At 36.0% G+C, this 19,216-nt stretch overlaps 1 protein-coding gene across 4 annotated transcripts; it reads left to right on the top strand.

Moving 5' to 3' along the window:
- Positions 1-2,818: 2,818 nt before the first annotated feature.
- On the top strand, positions 2,819-17,317 carry LOC108412898 (NACHT, LRR and PYD domains-containing protein 12-like). 4 transcript variants are annotated; one of them, XM_017685128.1, is made up of 17 exons: positions 2,819-2,852; positions 3,272-3,427; positions 5,180-5,293; positions 8,361-8,474; positions 8,600-8,710; positions 8,836-8,946; positions 9,072-9,185; positions 9,311-9,424; positions 9,513-9,605; positions 10,314-12,077; positions 13,566-13,730; positions 14,027-14,227; positions 14,374-14,547; positions 15,173-15,343; positions 15,492-15,665; positions 15,848-16,021; positions 16,429-17,317. In XM_017685128.1, exons 2-17 carry the CDS (start codon positions 3,378-3,380, stop codon positions 16,571-16,573), a joined length of 3,789 nt encoding a protein of 1,262 aa, XP_017540617.1. In that variant the 5' UTR covers positions 2,819-2,852; positions 3,272-3,377; the 3' UTR covers positions 16,574-17,317. The 4 variants fall into 4 exon arrangements, with proteins under 4 accessions (XP_017540617.1, XP_017540618.1, XP_037402408.1 ...); XM_017685129.1 differs by lacking the exon at positions 9,072-9,185; XM_037546511.1 differs by lacking the exon at positions 9,311-9,424.
- The last annotated feature ends 1,899 nt before the right edge of the window (positions 17,318-19,216 follow it).

Raw genomic sequence — 19,216 nt, 5'->3', positions numbered from 1 at the left:
GACACTGTCTCTGTGGTCATTTGAGTTTCCCCCAGCCAGCTGGACAGAGGACGGAGTTCACAGCTAGGTTCACAGCTTTGGTATTGAGGTCGAACCACAGAACCTAAAATCATCATCAAACGGTTCTAACAACCTGGTGTCAGAAGTGGGATGCTGTGTTGGTAAGTAAGACTTTTTTTCTTCTTCTGTCTTATTACACAACATCTCATGGTTGACTGAGTGTATTATGTATATATATATATATATATATATATATATATATATATATATACATATATATATATATATATATATATATATATATGTAGATAGATAGATAGATAGATAGATAGATAGATATAGATATAGATATCTACAATTCTCAACCATATTAACCATAATCTTCTCAACTTGCAGGAAGTGATTTAAAAAGTAAAACAAACTATGACATGGACATTATTAATGGTACCCTTTTGTAATATTTTGTTGCACACCATTTAACAGCAATGACAGCTTGAAAAATGTTTTTGGTACCCAAGTTCCTTGCAACTGTCTGCTGGCAGTTTTTCCTTCTCCTCCATTGCAAACTATTCAAGTGCTTTGATATTTGCAAAGAAACTCTTCCTTATGGCAGATTTCAGCTCTCTCCAAAGATCTTCAATGGGATTTAGATCAGGTCTCATCGGTGGCCTGTGTAAAACTGTCTACTACTTCCTTTGAAACCAATCTGTTCTACTTTTTATGTGTGCTTTGGGTCCTTATCATGCTGGCAGACCCATGATCCTTGACCCACACCTTGCTTCCTTATGCTAGAAAGCACATTTCCCTCTAAAATGGCAAAGAAATAAATGACACTATGGAAAAACAAAAATGGAAATGTACAAAGCAGTGAACGACAACACACAACTGGAAGTTAGAGATCAGATTTGACCCACAGACAAGATAACAAACAAAGTTCCAAACTTCCTGATTACAATGAGACAACTGTAGTTAACTTACACAATGAAAAAACAACAAACAAAAGACACATAAACTTCCTTCGGTCTGATTACCAAACACACACACACACTACAGACATCTACAGCCACAGTCATCCCCCAAAAAGACAGACATATAGAACATCTATGAAACACTGAAGAATCCGAAAGGGCAGAGTGAAAAGCATGCCATAAAACAAATGGTTTATATGGTAGAAGGCACAGGTGGACCTCACTGCTGACAGAGAGAGATAAGAAAGGATACTAGAATTCATGGAAAGCTTCCAATACTTCCTGAAATACTTCTGGGATAAAAGTCCTTTGGATGCATTACACCAACATAGATATGTTTCATGAAGCACATTCTTGTTCTGTTTACAGAAAACTAAATGAGGCCACTGAGGAAAAGAGCACAGTCCCTATGGTCAAACATGTAGGGTATTTTGAGGTTGCTTTACTGCTTCTGACATGCTTCTTGAATGTGTGCATTTAATGTCAGAGGTCATGGAGTGCTGGACTGTTCTGAAGTGGTCATCAATGATTCCAAATCTCCAATTCCAATCGAACACCTGTGGGGTCATTTTAAAGCAGCAGATGGGAGAAGTACCCGTCAGGAGGACCAGGCACAGATTGCAAAAGAAATTCCAAAATAACAGTAGAGAGGTGAAATAAACTCATTCGGGGCTTTAAGAAGTGCATGCCAGCTTTATGCCACATTGTGGGGACCAAAGCATGTTTATATATGTTATGAAGACCTTTCTTTCTTGTGGGGACCACAGGCTGGTCCTCACAACACAAATCATTCAATTTTAAGGTGAAGACCGGTTAAGGATTGGGTGAGGGTTACAGTAAAGGCCAGACTGGTAGCTATGGTTAAGGTCTGGGTAAGTCTTCAGGAAACGAGTGGAAGTTTAACAACAATAACTAGTACTCAATAAAAAGTGGAATCACACTTAGTAACTATAAGAACATTTTCAAGTATGTACAGCTGCATTTGCTTTTTTACAGCTGCAATTTAATAAATAAATAAGTAATACATGACAGTAATTTTGTAGTTTTTATATTTTGCTTATACTTTGTAAATATGTGAAAAGTACCAGGTGTGTATGACTGTGCTTACTTAGAATTTTGGTAATTATTTACAATTAATATTTGGTACAAAATTTGCAAGTTTAATATGTAACAATAAGTAACTAATGTAAGAAATACCAGGTATATTTCAGCTTTTAATGATTCAGCATTTCAGTAAATGCTTATTTATGTAATAGAAAAGTACAGAGCAAAATAGAGTAAGAACCTTAATTCTAGTACAGTAATTGATGTATATTAATTGGTATATTTACTGCTCCTCTGTTAAAAAGGACTGTAAGTAAAGTGTAAATTTGTTCATAGTAATTACACAATAGCTTTATATTCTGTCTTTGTAATCATATGCAGACTTTACCTTTAGCAAACATTCTACTAGGTACAGAGTACTAAGTCCTCTCTGATATGATGGAAACAGCACTGTAAAATAAATGTAACTTGCTGCAAAGTAATTAGACAGTCATGACTTTTTTCTTATCATTATTCTATCCAAAATAAGCAGAGTATAACCATACGTAGTGTTCATAACACATACATAGTGTTCATATCCATACATAGTGTTCATAGCTTTACATTGTGTTCATAACACATACTTAATGCAATGGATGTGATCTAAGCAAACCCCTTGCATGGCCACGGGCCCACCGACAGACCCAAAGTTTTATTACACACATATTACACACATTGGTTCAGTCAAAAAGTTCACACCCCTTTTTGTGGCCAGACTCTTACCAGGAAGAAAATATTAACAATCACATAACTCAACTCCATTTCATGAGTCACTGTGGATAGGAAAGCTTGCTGAATATGGTGAGTATTAGAGCTTGTGGAGTGAGATGAATGTGTGATGGACTGTGTGCAGTAAGATCAATGGTCAGAGCTAACACCGACATGCAAGACACTACAAGCTTTTAATAGTTTGAGCAGCTTATCCAGTGGCTGATCATATGTTTGATCCATTGGATGCTATGTTGTTCAGTTTGTACATGAAAGTATCTTTGATACATCCAAAACTTGTCCTAGTGTGTCATTATGCAATGCATTTATTTGATAAAAGTACAATCTAGTAATGTAATATGAGTGAATGTACTTGACACAAGTACAGTGTACAAGCACAACATTCAAAAGTAACTTTGTCAATGTTGTATAATGCAGTTACTAAACAAGTTAAGTGGGGTTTTTTGATACCTGACTCCTTCCTCATTGTGGATTGTTTTTTTCTCCCTCAGGCTTTGGCAAGTACATGTTTGTCTGTGCTGCTCAGTTCATAAAGGTGCACCATATCTAAGTTAATTATTTCCACTGGCTTGACAAAAAGAGGATATTCGTTCCACAATGAGCAAACTGAAGGAACAGAACTACAGCACTGGCAGTGGAGTCAATGGGTGAGAAAAGTTTGTTTTTCTGAAACAATGAGACATTACAGACATGCAACCTTCAATCAAACAATGAAGTCAGTCAGATCTTAATAGTATGATCAGTTATTTTGTTTTGTTGTGATCTATGTGATGTAGTGTTCATTTTCTTTCCAGTTGAACCCACAAATTCAGTGTTAAGCCATGTATCATTTTAAGAGTAACAAGTTAGTGCAAAGTCCAACCAATCTAAAAGAAGTTGGCTTCAGTCGTCAACAAAAACAAGCTTGTAGTGTACTGTTAGCTGACAAAGGAGGAGGAACTATATGTTTTAATGAAATATGAGACCTAAATTTCATTATGGAGAATATAATATGTACACAGACATACTGATAGCTACCCCACTAACCTATCTGTGCTCTTTGGTTTGTTATTGAGTAAGAAACAGAGCACGAAATGAGAATGTTTGACCAGCAACAGCAAAATTGTAACTGAAGAATCCACATTTAATTTAGAACAGCTATACTAATAAATAAGTCAAATAAACTGGTGTGATTATTAGTGATTGGGTACCAACATCTTGCACACAATTTTATTGAGCTCTAAATGTACATCTGACAGGTATGTAGCTGAGATTTAATACATTAAAAGAACCTTTTGAGGTGATTATTATTTTACTATAATGTTGATTTTGCACAGTAAATGTCCAAATTTCTTGTCTTTGGACAAGAGGATAAGATGAGCACCCATGGCATTAGACAGCATAACCACACTATAAACCTTAAATGAATAGCATAACTCTTTATGATATGTTTGTCTCTGTTTAATCTAATTTATTATAAAATAATAAGAAGAAATAGTAAAACTTGTCTTATATGTCACAGAAAGAGACTTTAGGCTTTTGACTTAACACTGAAGCCAGTGCTGTTAGAGGTAGTCATTTAATAACCATACAAAACAACTAACAAACAGGCCAAGCCAGTTAGGCTGGCCAAAAATACTGAACAGGATATTTACATACTGGCTTGTTTGTCAGAAGTGCAGATGACTAAACATGAGCTGTTAACTTAGTTTGTTAATATATTTATGCACTTATCTCCAACATACACACATGAAAACCCTTGTAATTATACCTGACTGACTACCAGTAAGACAGCTATCTAACACTTCGAACATTGTGCATAAAACACCCCTTAACCATTGTCCAATACTACACAAAGTCTGACTTATGCCAGATAGAATATAATAAAAACATATAGAAATGCCCTGCTGGGGGGGTTGAGTTGCCATTGTTACACCACTACCAATTATTGTGTGGTCTGAAATCCCCAGATGCTATTTTTCTAGATTTTAACTCAATTATGGTTCAGGTTTCTTGCAAATCTGTCACATATTTTTAGGATCATTGACATGTTGTTAATTTCTGCAGTCAGGTTGGCAGCTCATTCAATACAGAGGTTGCACTGTATGACTGTATGCTTTTAAATTTCAATCTTCCTGTCTCTATTACTGTTCAGCCACTGAGATCACACTGACCTCTATCAGACTCACTATTGAACCTGGACAGTGTGGTCCATGTCTTGTCATGCACATGTTTGCTCACTAAGACACATTCCATGTATAACACTTGGCAAAATAAAGTGATTTTAAATTCTGATTCTGAGCCATCTCAACATGTTCACCATTGCTATCAATTTGATAAAAATGATCAATACAAGCATTTTTTAAAGTTTCAGTTCTTAAAGTTTATAAAAATAACAGTATAGTGTGTTATTATGACAGCATTCACACAGGAAGGTCCAGTTCACCTGTGCTCAGTGATGCGTCTATGAAGAGTGATAGGTCCATGCAGATACCAATCGATAATAATGGAATACCTTCACTACCAGAAAAAAGGTGAGCACCATTAGTCTTTCATTTGTCCTGACCTGAACATTTTTGCCATTCATTTGTCCTTCTTAGTTCAAATTGTGAAACATTAACATGATAATAACTAAGTAACAATAACTTTTTGACAGTTTTCAGCTGAAATTATCTAGTTCATCTGTACGCAGTGATACATCTCTGAAGAGTGACAGGTCCGTGCAAATGCCAATCAATTTTGATAGAGAATCAAATGGAAATTTGTCACCAGAGGAAATCTACCTTATAATGTCCTTAGAAAGCCTTCATCTTTTACTGCCTAAGCAATGAATCAGCATTGTTCTGACTTCCCTTAATGCAAATTATACAAAAATGATTCAAACTACCCCAGCACAAAAATTCCCAACTAACAAATAGGTGTGTTTACCTGAGTGTGCAGAGTGGGGCCCAGGTGTAGAGAAGGAGCAGGGTATTGTGGACCATTCATTAAAAGCGCTGACCAATTATGTCATGTCAGAGTGCAGAAGTTGAAAAATGGCAAAAGGGTATTGCTTCCATTTTCTACCAAGTCACATCAAACTTTGCTGTGGCTTCAGGCTACTCAGACATGGAATATCTAGATGAAACACCAAGATAGATATTCAAATATGAGAACATGTGTCAGCATTTCATTCCAGAGGACTATGAACATGACCTTTAAGCAGTTTCCAGGTTGTCCACCAACATGTAAATAAACTGCTGTTCCTGGAATGTGAAAGTTCCACCATCATTCTAAAATACTGCTCGAAAAATAACATGCCTAAATCCAACATGAACAAATTAGTTTCTGCTAACTGTTGCACATAAGTTGGCTAGCAAAAATAATATTCTACAATTAGGTATATGAACATCTATGTTTGTGATACACTATATTGCCCAAAGATACACTATATTGCCAAATCATTGAATTCTGGTGTTCCAATCACTTTCTTGGCCACGGGTGTATAAAACCAAGACTGCTTCTACAAACATTGGTGAAAGAGTGGGTCGCTCTCAGGAGCTCAGTGAATTGATGCCACCTGTGCAACAAGTCCAGTCGTGAAATTTCCTTGCTACTAAATATTCCACAATCAACTGTCAGTGGTATTATAACAAATTGTGAGCGACTAGGAACAACAGCAACTCAGCCAAGAAGTGGTCAGCCACGTAAAATGACAGAGCAGAGTCAACGGATGCTGAGGCGCATAGTGCACAGAGGTCACCAACTTTCTGCAGAGTCAATCTCTACAGACCTCCCAACTTCCTGTGGCCTTCAAATTAGCTCAAGAACAATGAATAGAGAGCTTCATGGAATGGGTTTCCATGGCCGAGAAGGTGCATCCAATCTTTACATCACCAAGCGCAATACAAAGCGTCAAATGCAGTGATGTAAAGAGCCACCACTGGACTCTAGAACAATGGAGACGTGTTCTCTAGATTGAACTTCCTAACTTTGTGGGAACAGTTTGGGGACGAACCCTTCCTGTTCCAAAATGACTGCGCACCAGTAGCAAGCAAGCAAGCAAAATTTATTTATATAACGCTTTTTACAACAGGTGTTGTCACAAAGCAGATTTACAAAACAATCAGTATTATAGAGAGAAGAGAAAAGAAAAGAAAATCCGGGTCCAAGCCCCCATGAGCAAGCCAGCGGCGACGGTGGCAAGGAAAAACTCCCTAAAAGAGGAAGAAACCTTGAGAGGAACCAAGACTCAGAAGGGGAACCCATCCTCCAGTGCACAAAGCAAGGTCCATAAAGACATGGATGAGAGAGTTTGGTGTGGAAGAACTTGACTGGCCTGCACAGAGTCCTGACCTCAACCTGATAGAACACCTTTGGGATGAATTAGAGTGGAGACTGTGAGCCAGGCCTTCTCATCCAACATCAGTGTCTGACCTCACAAATGCGCTTCTGGACGAATTGTCAAAAATTCCCATAAACAGCTCTTAACCCTTGTGGAAAGCCTTCCCAGAAGAGTTGAAGCTGTCATAGCTGCAAAGGGTGGGCCAACATCATATTTAACCCAATGGATTAAGAATGGGATCTCACTGAATTTCATATGCGCGTGAAGGCAGACGAGCCAATACTTTTGGCAATATAATGTACATTCTATCTCCTTAGACACAGGATAACAAACACACGTAGTCAGCAGTAGCCCATTGTTCACCCTCATCTTGCTGCTCTTGCTGCTCTCCTGTGTCAGTTTTAGTCCACTGTCATCCAGATATTGTTGTTTGAGAGTAGTATCTGTGTCAGTAGCAATGGTAGCTAGTTTGAAATCTTAGTGAATGCCTGTGCGAGACTTCCTGTAAGATCCTTAGAGAACCAAGTCACCATTTTTTGAACATTGCTTTCCCAAGTGATGACCTTGCAGGACACAGTAACACCTTTTGCTCTACCTCTTATAGTTTCAAGCTGAACCATTTTAATTACATCAAAAAAAAGTTAGGAACCAATGTTTTTTCATTAGACCTGACCTTAAGCGAAGAAGTCTTATATCATACTGTTCTATTTCATTTCCAATTAATAAACTAAATTATTAACATTAAAGTCTTTTATGACAGTGTACAGATGAGTAGAGCGTAGGACCAGCGCATCAGCATCTGTATGGCCAAGTGAGCAGTTGAAAACACTCACTAAACAGTTGTGGGGCATAATCAAATTGGCCCCATGCTAAGAGCAGACAATAATAAATAATAAATTTACATATGTCCAGACGTTTAGTAAACGCTGTTTATGGTATGAGCGATGCTACACAGCTTGTCATTGTTCCTCACCAGTTGTGGTAGCCACTCCTAATAGCAAAGCAATATAATGAGTCAAGTCAAAATGTAATACAAGTTAAATTTGGTACTTGCCATTTGAGCAGAAATTAGAAATTAAATATTTGGGACCACACCAGCCAGAGGACCATTCAGTCAATTATAAGGGAAAGCCTTCACTAACAGATAAAACGTGAGAACTTATGGTTTTTCAACAGCCCTCAGTTTAACCTCACTGAAACGTCCAATGTTACTCCATTATGTTAGTTTATGTTAGTTATTAAATATTAATAATTTTTTCCATCCTATTTTATAACAGTTTCACTCTGAAAAAATCCAGTTCATATGAGCCCAGTAGTGTGTCTCTGAAGAGTGATCGGTCCATGAAAGTACCAATCAATTATCAAGAAAAGCCTTCACTACCAGAAAAAAGGTAAGAACTGACTGTCTTTCATTAACCCACCAATCTGAGCTCACTGAAACCTCAAATGCTACTTCTTTATTAATGGACCCTATTATTAAATATTGACACTCAAAAAATATGTTTTTTTATGGCAGTTTTCTGAAAAGATCCAGCTCACAGGAGCCCAGTAGTGTGTCTCTGAAGAGTGATCGGTCCATGAAAGTGCCAATCAATTATAAGGAAAAACCTTCACTACCAGAAAAAAGGTAAGAACTGATTGTCTTTCATTAACCCACCGATCTGAGCTCATTGAAACCTCAAATGCTACTTCTTTATTAATGGCCCCAATTATTAAAAATTGACACTCAAAAATTATGGTGATTTATGGCAGTTTTCTGAAAAGATCCAGCTCACAGGAGCCCAGTAGTGTGTCTCTGAAGAGTGATCGGTCCATGAAAGTACCAATCAATTATCAAGAAAAGCCTTCACTACCAGAAAAAAGGTAAGAACTGATTGTCTTTCATTAACCCACCAATCTGAGCTCACTGAAACCCCAAATGCTACTTCTTTATTAATGGCCCCAATTATTAAATATTGACACTCAAAAAATATGGCATTTTATGGCAGTTTTCTGCTGAAAAGATCCAGTTTATATGAGCCCAGTAGTGTGTCTCTGAAGAGTGATCGGTCCATGAAAGTACCAATCAATTATAAGGAAAAGCCTTCACTACCAGAAAAAAGGTAAGAACTGATTGTCTTTCATTAACCCACTAATCTGAGCTCATTGAAACCTCAAATGCTACTTCTTTATTAATGGACCCTATTATTAAATATTAACACTCAAAAAATACGGCATTTTATGGCAGTTTTCTGCTGAAAAGATCCAGTTCATATGAGCCCAGTAGCATGTCTCTGAAGAGTGATCGGTCCATGAAAGTACCAATCAATTATCAAGAAAAGCCTTCACTACCAGAAAAAAGGTAAGAACTGATGTTTTTTTCAAAACCCCTAATTTAACTCCACAGAAACCTTCAGTGTCCATATCAAGTAGTACTCTTTCTCTATCAGCAACACACAGTGGCAGTTGAGGATGCCTGGACAAGGAGAGACCATGAGGAAGGAGTTCATTCACAACAGCAATGAAAACTCCAGAGAAGCACTGTAAGTCACACATTAACTATCTGTTATGTCTCAATGCCTAGTCCACTGACTAAAATAGAGCAGTTTACTAAGATATCCTGGTTAGACCACAATCACACCACCAATTAGCATCACTACAGATTTTACATATTTTGTAAAGTCTGCTGACTAAGCAGCAATGTAGTCCTAGATTCGCACAATGAATTTTCACAATTGGAGCTAATTGTCAAAAGTAGGTCACATACTAGGGTCAGTTTATCAACTAACAATAACTTGCTAATGAAGTTCAAAAAACACTACTTAACAACCTAGCAGTAGCCAAACTCAAAAGTTAGTTAGCTAGCATGCTGTCTACGATTACCTTTGATGCACCAAAAAATCAAGTGTGTAATTTGTGTAATGTGTAATTTGACATTAATAAATTCATTTTTAAAAATTACAATTAGAAACTTTTAAAATGACAGTATTAAGATAACTTCACCACTTGCCACATCACCTTCATCTAACTTCTTGACTGAAGTGATTCACATAAGATTAGGTAAATTTGAGACATTTGAGTAGGCAGCATTTTAATGCATTTATTGAAAAAAGTTCATGCTTATTTGCCACTTGAATGCAGTCTATTTCAACAGCACCATTGTGAATGTAATAAAATTCCTGTTTTTATATAGAACTAAAATGAACCCAAGCATAAGGTAAACCTTTTTAAAATACCTTTTCATTTCACAGACATGAAACAAACACCTTGGAGTTACCAAATGAAAAACTGAAATCCATTTTCAGAGAGAGGTGTCAACATTTATTTGAGGGGACAGCACAGCAAGGAAACCCAATATTGCTCAATAAGATATACACAGAACTCTACATCGCTGAGGATAATAATGCTCTCCAAGGCCATCATGAAATGCACCACATTGAGGCAACACTGAAGACAGTAAGAGTGGACACCCCAATCAGATGCAATGACATCTTTAAACCCTTACATGGACAAGACAAGCCTATTAGAACTGTGCTGACAAAGGGAGTGGCTGGCATTGGAAAAACTGTCTCTGTGCAGAAGTTCATTCTGGACTGGGCTGAAAGTGAAGCAAATCAGGATGTCCACTTTATATTTCCACTTCCATTCAGGGAGCTAAATTTGATGAGGGACCAAAAATACAGTCTGATTGACCTTCTTCAGCATTTTTTCATGAAAGGAATTGATGCAAGTTCATCTCAAATTACCAACGATTCACTTCTTATCATTTTTGATGGTTTGGATGAGTGTCGCCTTCCTTTAGATTTTCAGAACAATGAGAGTTTATGTGACGCAACAAAGGCAAGCACAGTAGATACCCTGTTAACAAACCTCATCAAGGGGAATCTACTTCCCTCTGCACAAATCTGGATAACCTCCCGACCAGCAGCATCAGGCCGCATTCCATCTGAATGTGTTGGTCGACTAACAGAGGTGCGAGGATTCAGTGATCCACAGAAGGAAGAGTACTTCAGGAAGAGAATCACAGATCAAAGCCTGGCCAACAGAATCATTACCCACGTGAAGTCACTGAGGAGCCTCTACATCATGTGCCACATTCCAGTCTTCTGTTGGATTGCAGCCACTGCTCTGGAGAGAATGGTGGTCGACTTTGGGTGGGAAAAGATCCCTAAGAGTTTTACTCAGATGTATACGTACTTCCTGATCACCCAAATCAACACTAAAAAAGCAAAGTACTCAGACAACAAAGTCTCAGATAAAGAAATGATCTTCAAGCTTGGGAAGCTCGCTTTTGAACAGCTTGAAAAACGCAATCTGATCTTCTATGAGGAAGATCTCAAAGAGTGCGGTATTGATGCCCGAGAAGCCTCTGTGTACTCTGGAGTCTTCACTGAAATCTTCAAGGAGGAGTTTGGGCTTTTTCAGAGAAAAGTATTCAGCTTTGTGCATCTGAGCATTCAGGAACATCTTGCAGCTCTATATGTGTTCTTGTCCTTCCACAACTACAACCAAAACATGCTCAATCCTCAACAGACAAGTGGCCATAAGCCTGTAACAATGTTAAGTTTGCATAAGACTGCAATTGATAAAGCTTCTGAGAGCGAGAGTGGACACTTGGACCTCTTTATCCGTTTTCTCATGGGCTTCTCACTGGAGTCCAACAAGATCCTCCTGCAGGACCTATTGGTACAGAGACACAGTTCTGAGGAGATAAGAGATACCATCAGCTATCTGAAAATGAAAATCAGAGAAAACGTCTGTGCTCATTTGTCAGTGAAATTATTCCACTGTCTGAATGAGCTTAATGACAGCTCTCTTGTAGATGAAATCCAAACATTCTTGAGGAACAAAACAATAAATAAGGAAAATCTCTCTCCTGAACTCTGGTCAGCATTATTCTTCATAATACTCACTTCAAATGAGAAGTTGGATGAGTTTGAACTTCGCAAATACGGCACATCAGACAAAGCTCTTCTCTGCTTGTCTTCTGTAATGAAGTTTTCTAGGAAGGCCAGGTAATTAATTGATCTTATAAATAGGTCTAATTTAATGACAAAGTAACAAATACTTGACAGATTTTTTTAATTGTTACAGTTTTTACAATTTGATATATACGTATACTTATTAACAATGAAAAAAATCAGTATTATATATATATATATATATATATATATATATATATATATAGTGCTAAAATATAAATAAAGTGCTCTTTCATATTGAAAAACATTACATTGTCTTGACACAGTTCAATACTTTAAGTTGTAACATTTTTTATATTTTAGCATACACCTTTTAATTACTATGTTACACTAAATTATGGTTTATCATAGAGTATTATAATGCAAAACTTATTTAGAATAAAACCTGAGGAAAAATTTTAAATGGTAATACATTAATTATATTAAGTATATTTTCACCAACAACATATTACCAAATAACTTTCTTTTGATTGTTTATGCTATGGAATTCCAGCTTCACCTCATATACACTCACTGGCCACTTTATTAGGTACTTTATTAGCTCAATTGCTTGTTTACACAATGCAACTCAATGCATTTAGGCATGTAGAGGTGGTCAAGACAATTTGCTGAAGTGCAGACCGAGCATCAGAATGGGGAAGAAAGGTGATTTAAGTGACTCTGAACGTGGCGTGTTCCTAACTTGTTGGAGCCAGACGGGCTGGTCTGAGTATTTTAGAAACTGCTGATCTACTGGGATTTTCACGCACAACCATCTCTAGGGTTTACAGAGAATGATATAAAATATCCAGTGAGTGGCAGTTGTGTGCATGAAAATGCCTTGTTGATGTGAGAGGTCAGAGGAGAATGGGCAGACTGGTTTGAGATGATAGAAAGGCAACAGTAACTCAAATAACCAACCAAAATCTCTGAGGAATGTTTCCAACACCTTGTTGAAAGTATGCCACGAAGAATTAAGGCAGTTCTGAAGGCAAAAGGGGGTCCAGCCTTTTACTAGCAAGGTGTGCCTAATAAAGTGGCCAGTGAGTGTAGGTTGTGTACTGATTCGATTGATCAGCATGGTAAATATAGTGCATACATGTCCAGTGGACATCATGAACATGGCACCACTGCCATGCCTGCATACACTATATTTACCATGCTGATCAATCCAATCAGTGTACTTAATGACATATCCTTTCACACCCTTGTTGTAGAGGTAATCCACAACTTGAGAGAACGAGGCACTTTTCAGATAACAAGACATATAACTTAAAATGTACTGCTGCTTTCAGCATGAGGTTTTGTTCCTTTTTGAATTCCTTGGGTGTTCAGTGTAGTTATTTATGTTCAATTTATTAGTGTAATTTTGGAAGTTTGAAAAATTAATATACAGGGTACTCCTTAGTCAGCAAAAGCATACAAATAAATAAAATAAGAATTTCATTGTTTAACAGTGTTTCCTGAATCTGCCCTTTTACGCCTCCATATATACAAAATACAAGATTTCAGAAGTGAAATGTGATGTTTTTGTTCTGACAGTTTGAAGAACTGTAAGCTAACAGTGAAAAGTTGTGCAGCATTGGCTGTAGGCCTCCCAATCATGCCAGTCACAAGAGAGCTGGATCTCAGTCACAACAACCTGCAAGATGCTGGAGTGAAGCTGCTTTGTACTGGACTTTCAGTGGACACTTTGAAAAAAATACCGTATGTTATTTGTTTTATATTAATTTATTCAGCTAACCTCTTAAAGTCCCAGGCGTATTACATATTAAAGCTTAATATTCAGTAACTAGAGGGACTTTTCTTAGGTTATAAAAGTGTGCAATAAAACTTTGCGACAACCAGCAGGCCCTGGCCATGGGGCTGAACAGGAATATTTTGAATAAATGTGTTTTTCCCATTAATATCATGTTGGAAAACATTGGCTACTAATAAATTCACATAGGAGCTATAATGAAGTAGAACATTTCAAATTTGCTTAATACGGTTTCATTTTTCAGGGTTAACTGCTCTACTGCTAAAAAGAAGAGTTTTCTTACTTCAGCTCTGAGTTTAAACCCCTCATTAAAAACTGACCTGACACTGGAATGGGATGATGCAACACAAGTGCTTTACAATGTAATAGAGTTAAATCTTCAGAAAAGTGGCATGAAGGAGTTCCCGGGACTGAGGGGCACTCGTTGTACCATCGAGATCCTGAGGTAAATAAACATGATTGATGTTCACCCACAGTTGCCATTTTCAATTTAAAAAGCACGGTGTCATTTAAAATACAATCTGTCTTGGAGATTTGTGTGTGGACCTAAGCTCATGTATTTAATCATGTTTATGTCCTCGGTTTTCTCAGGCTGAATAACTGTGGTGTTACGAGTGTGGGCTGTGATTTTCTTGCTTCAGTCCTAAGTTCAAAATGTTCAAACCTGAAAGAACTCGACCTGAGCGAGAACAACATAGGAGACTTGGGACTGAAAGTGCTTTCTGATGTTTTGCAACATCCTTCATGTAAACTGGAAACACTAAAGTGAGTTAAAATAAAAACTCCTAGCAGATTAAATTAGTAAAATTGATATGATTCAGTAGAGAATTCAATAACTTTTTCAAAATATCTGCATAATTTGTTAAGAATATGCAATGTGTATTGAATTTTTATATGTAAATTTTATATGGATGAATACATTTAGACTAAAATGTACTCAAAACTATTATAAAGTAATGTCTTAGACGTCTGTCAGCAATTTATGTCATCATAACTGAACAATGTTAATATAAAATTGATATGAAAGTAAAATTGAAGTAAAATTGATATGATTCAGTAGAGAATTCAATAACTTTTTCAAAATATCTGCATAATTTGTTAAGAATATGCAATGTGTATTGAATTTTTATATGTAAATTTTATATGGATGAATACATTTAGACTAAAATGTACTCAAAACTATTATAAAGTAATGTCTTAGACGTCTGTCAGCAATTTATGTCATCATAACTGAACAATGTTAATATCTTAATACATTAGTCATTCAGAATTTTTTTTTAAAACAAAATTCTTGATTTTTAAAAAAATAATAACCTAATTGTGTAGCAATATACTGCACGTAGACTACTGAATGCATATCTAACATGTAGATATTATTACTTTTCCTCAGGGTGAACAATTGTAATCTTACAGAGCACAGCTGTGCAGCATTGGCCTCAGCACTACAGGAAAATTCAGGCTTGAAATCTCTGTCCATGAGTAACAATGAGTTACAGAATTCAGGAGTGAAGCTGCTTGCTGCTGGATTGGAGGATCCTCGCTGTAAACTTCAAACATTGGGGTGAGATTTTTCAACAGAGGTTTATATTCAAATGTTACTCAACAAATTATACAAATATGTGAGGAAACTTAATCTTTACATGATTCAGTTTGTTCTTTTGTAAACAATGATCACTAAAATTAACACACTCGTATGTCTCTCTTTGTAGGCTTTCAAACTGTAGCCTTGAGTTACAAGGTTTTGAATCACTGACATTGGCCATGAGGTCAAATCCTTCTAACCTGAAAGTTTTGGACTTGAGCAAAAACAGACCAGGAGATTCAGGAGTGAAGCTGCTGTTTGCCGTTCTGGAAAGTCCACACTGTGGACTTGAGAAACTAAAGTTAGTGTTGTGATTACTCATCATACTTTGTAAATGAATAATTTTAAAGAGCCTATCTTGGCAAGTGGAAGTATCGTATGTCTGATAAACATGTACAATATACAATATTACACTTACACTTGCCATGATCATTTTTCTTGCAATATAGAAAGTCATGCTTTAATGATATTTCTGCCCTGAAGGCTAAATGAGTGTGGCGTCACAGAGGAAAGCTGTGCAGATCTGGCATCAGTTCTCAGCTCTGAGTTTTCATGTCTGAGAGAGCTGGACCTGAGTATTAATGATCTGAAGGATTCAGGAGCAATGATGCTGTCTGTTGGAGTAGGACATCCAAACTGTAAACTAGAAAATCTCATGTAAGTCTGTTTGACTGCTAACACTATAAGTACACCAAGTCCACACATTGAGTTGCTTTTTCCTTGCAATTTGGCTCAAAATAATTTAATTTCATGTATTTATGAATAGCTACATTTTGTGTCATGCATTCTTAATGTGTAACTGCACAGTTATTTTTGACACTGTACTACTGTAATCCATTTCACTGTATATACATTTAACCAGTAGGTACATTGTTTTTGCATGTATACTTAATATTTCAGTACACAGTTATTAGAAGCACTTCTTTTAAAGTGGGACCATTTCACCTGTTATTTTTATAACTTTGATAGAATATTGTTGGTTTCATGCATTAACTACTTATTATACTTCATGACATGAGTCTGAAAACTGTTAATAATAAAAAAAACACATTTTTTCTCCATAGGATGTACAACTGCAGGTTTTCAAAAGAAGGCTATAGTACTCTGGCCAAAGCTCTGCAATCGAATCCCTTACTTACAAAAGAGCAGTGTGTAATGGACGATAAACATGGAGACTCCAGAAATCAGCCACAGTCTGATACAGAATAGATCACAGCTCCGACTCAGTCAGCAGTGCAATGCTCCAGATAGTTTACAACTGTGAGAAAATAAGATGCTAAACCCATCATCAAGTGAAAGTCATTGTCATTTCTGTTAAAAATAATGACTGCTTTAAAAGTGACAGCCAGCTTTTCTTTCACAGTAGCAGAACCAAAACAACAAACTGAAATTAAACCCAGAAAGTAATTTTAAATGTTAATGTCTATAACAAAACCAAGTAAAAACTAAATTCAGTGAATTCAATTAAATAGTGTTGTTTTAAGGATAAAAACCCATTCTATTTTTGGCCAATGTTTTGGCCACTGTTTGCTTCAAAACATAAGAAAAAAGTAAAGAAATGTAGACTCATACTTTACTATATAAAATGAGATTGTAATGTAAATGGAGATTTGTATGTAACTAACTCTGTAACTAGTATGTTATTACATTGAAATTTGTATATTATGTAAATTAAAAACATGTCAGAATGAAAGTAATTCAATGTCTAAATGTTGCTTTATTCACAATGATTTCTAAAGTGAACAAATGAATCAGACATACTATAATACTGTGTTTCAGCTTCAGTTTACATTAACATTCAACACAATATTATCCATATCTATTCACATTTGATCTCATGTTTCATACAAATCCTGTGAAAAAATATCAAAGAAAGAAAGAGACAGAAATCTAAGCCTAACTTACACCTATGCTCTATGTGAATGAATGTAAATAAACATTTATATTCCCTTATCATGCTCTTTGTCTAGAATTTAAATGATTCATTTTGTGCTATGTATACCTATTTTGTATGACACATCTTTGCTTTTAACGCCTGCTCAGAGCATTTACACTGCACTATTACTATCTATTACTATATTCTGTTATTTCAGAGATTCAACAACTATGTTATACTTTATAAAATATTATCCTGTTGGCTAAACAAATATGACACCAAATTTCCTATAAACTCCCATTCAAGTCATTTGAGATTTCTGAGTGCTAGAACCAACTGTAATAAGAAGATTATTTACAGCATTTAGAACAGTTGTTATATGTACCTTTCACTCAAAGCACAACAACTTTCAAAAGTTCACCACTAACAGTAGTTATGTCAAAAAGGCATATTTCCTGTATCATCATGATTAAAAAAATAAACATATATTCTCTGGTAACATCACTGCAAAGAAAGAAAAAAAATAAAAACAAGAACAAAGTAGATTAGATCTTCTCAAAAATATGCTTGAATGAAACGAAAACCATACTGTTTATACTACCCAGAATGATCCTGTTTTAATGTATCTTTATGAAAATATATTTTCATGCTGCTTTCAAAAAAGTCCAGTAGTGTCTTAGTGTAAACAAATGTTAGAGTGTGAGTACTGTAAATATTCATTATAGCAACCACCTTGAAACTTTGCAACTAGGAAGTTACTGTAAATGTATAATAATTCATTTATTTATTCATGTATTTTACTGTGTACATACCCTCAGTGCACCACAACTTTATTATGGCATGAAACCAAAGCATTCCTCAGTTCATCACTATTTCTATGCCGGCATGTTTCCATACATCTCTAAGAAGACTCATAAATTCTTTATCGCTAAAAGATCCTCCACAGCAGGATGAATGTGAAAGGATTTATGTAACTACAAAACATGGAAAGATTAAAGATAAAGTGACAGCTGAATGTATTTAAATGGTATTTTTCCCAAAAGGGAGTATTTGCAGTCTTATCACAAATACAGGGTGTTGGACAAATTGTTGGACAGTGTGACTATAATGCAAAGCAGTAATAAAAAAAATGCAAAGCATATTATTATAAAGGACCCTAATTCATTTCGTTTTTGTTACTCAACCCAGATACAACCCACATACAATGTAGTTTATAGGTATGCTGAAAATAAACAAAAAGGTTTTACGCAAGAACAGAAAGAGAATAACTCCTCCCTGAAATAGTACCTTGTGCGTAATCATGTGCAGAGAGGACTGTCAGGTCGCTCAGCTGCATTTTCTGAGCAGGCAACATTAAGAATGGTGAAGGGTGAGTAAAACACAACAGTTCTTTGGATTTTTAGCTATACATTTGCTAATGTAGGGTGATAAATGTTTTAATTAAAACTAGAGAAAACAATAACTAAGAATACTATGCAAACATAAAAATGTATTCAAATACTATCATGTACTCTTTCAAATGTGTATAAACAAATAGAAAAACCTATATTTACACTTGTGCAACTGTGTATGTAAGTGAAATGTTTAAGAACTCTTTTACAGATTTACACTAATTCGTTATTTGTGTCTGTGGAAAAATGATATTTTCTTAGTAGTTTGTTACCTTCAATTATAAATGTGGCTTCACCTGTTTTACAGTTAACTGCAGACTCTTCTTCCTTGTTGGCTTGTAGTTTTTTTCCATCCTGCACTCTTCTTGATGGGTCCAAGAATACTTTTTATAAATAGGGTTCAAGGAAGTTGATTCAGTTTTCACTATGAGCCTCAGGGGTGCAGAAAACTATGAAGATCGCAGTGACATCAAAAGGTGAGGCAGTTTTGTTTGTCTTTTTGCATGTTCTTTCCTACATGAGATGGATGCTTTGATATAGTCCATGAATGGAACACCTTAAATTATGCATGCATGTAAATCTGCA

The sequence above is a fragment of the Pygocentrus nattereri genome, chromosome 17 (genome assembly GCF_015220715.1).
Source record: "Pygocentrus nattereri isolate fPygNat1 chromosome 17, fPygNat1.pri, whole genome shotgun sequence".
In the NCBI taxonomy this organism is placed as follows: Eukaryota; Metazoa; Chordata; class Actinopteri; order Characiformes; family Serrasalmidae; genus Pygocentrus; species Pygocentrus nattereri.
The sequence above is the reverse complement of the archived record's forward strand: the minus strand, read 5'-3'. Positions and strand labels throughout refer to the sequence as shown.

Bases quoted from the DNA above. Each gene is read 5' to 3' on its own strand.
- LOC108412898 (XM_017685128.1), top strand. From the start codon at position 3,378: ATGAGCAAACTGAAGGAACAGAACTACAGCACTGGCAGTGGAGTCAAT. The intron at 8,711-8,835 runs GTAAGAACTGAT...GATTTATGGCAG, and splicing joins CCTTCACTACCAGAAAAAAG to TTTTCTGAAAAGATCCAGCT. The intron at 12,078-13,565 runs GTAATTAATTGA...TTGTTCTGACAG, and splicing joins AAGTTTTCTAGGAAGGCCAG to TTTGAAGAACTGTAAGCTAA.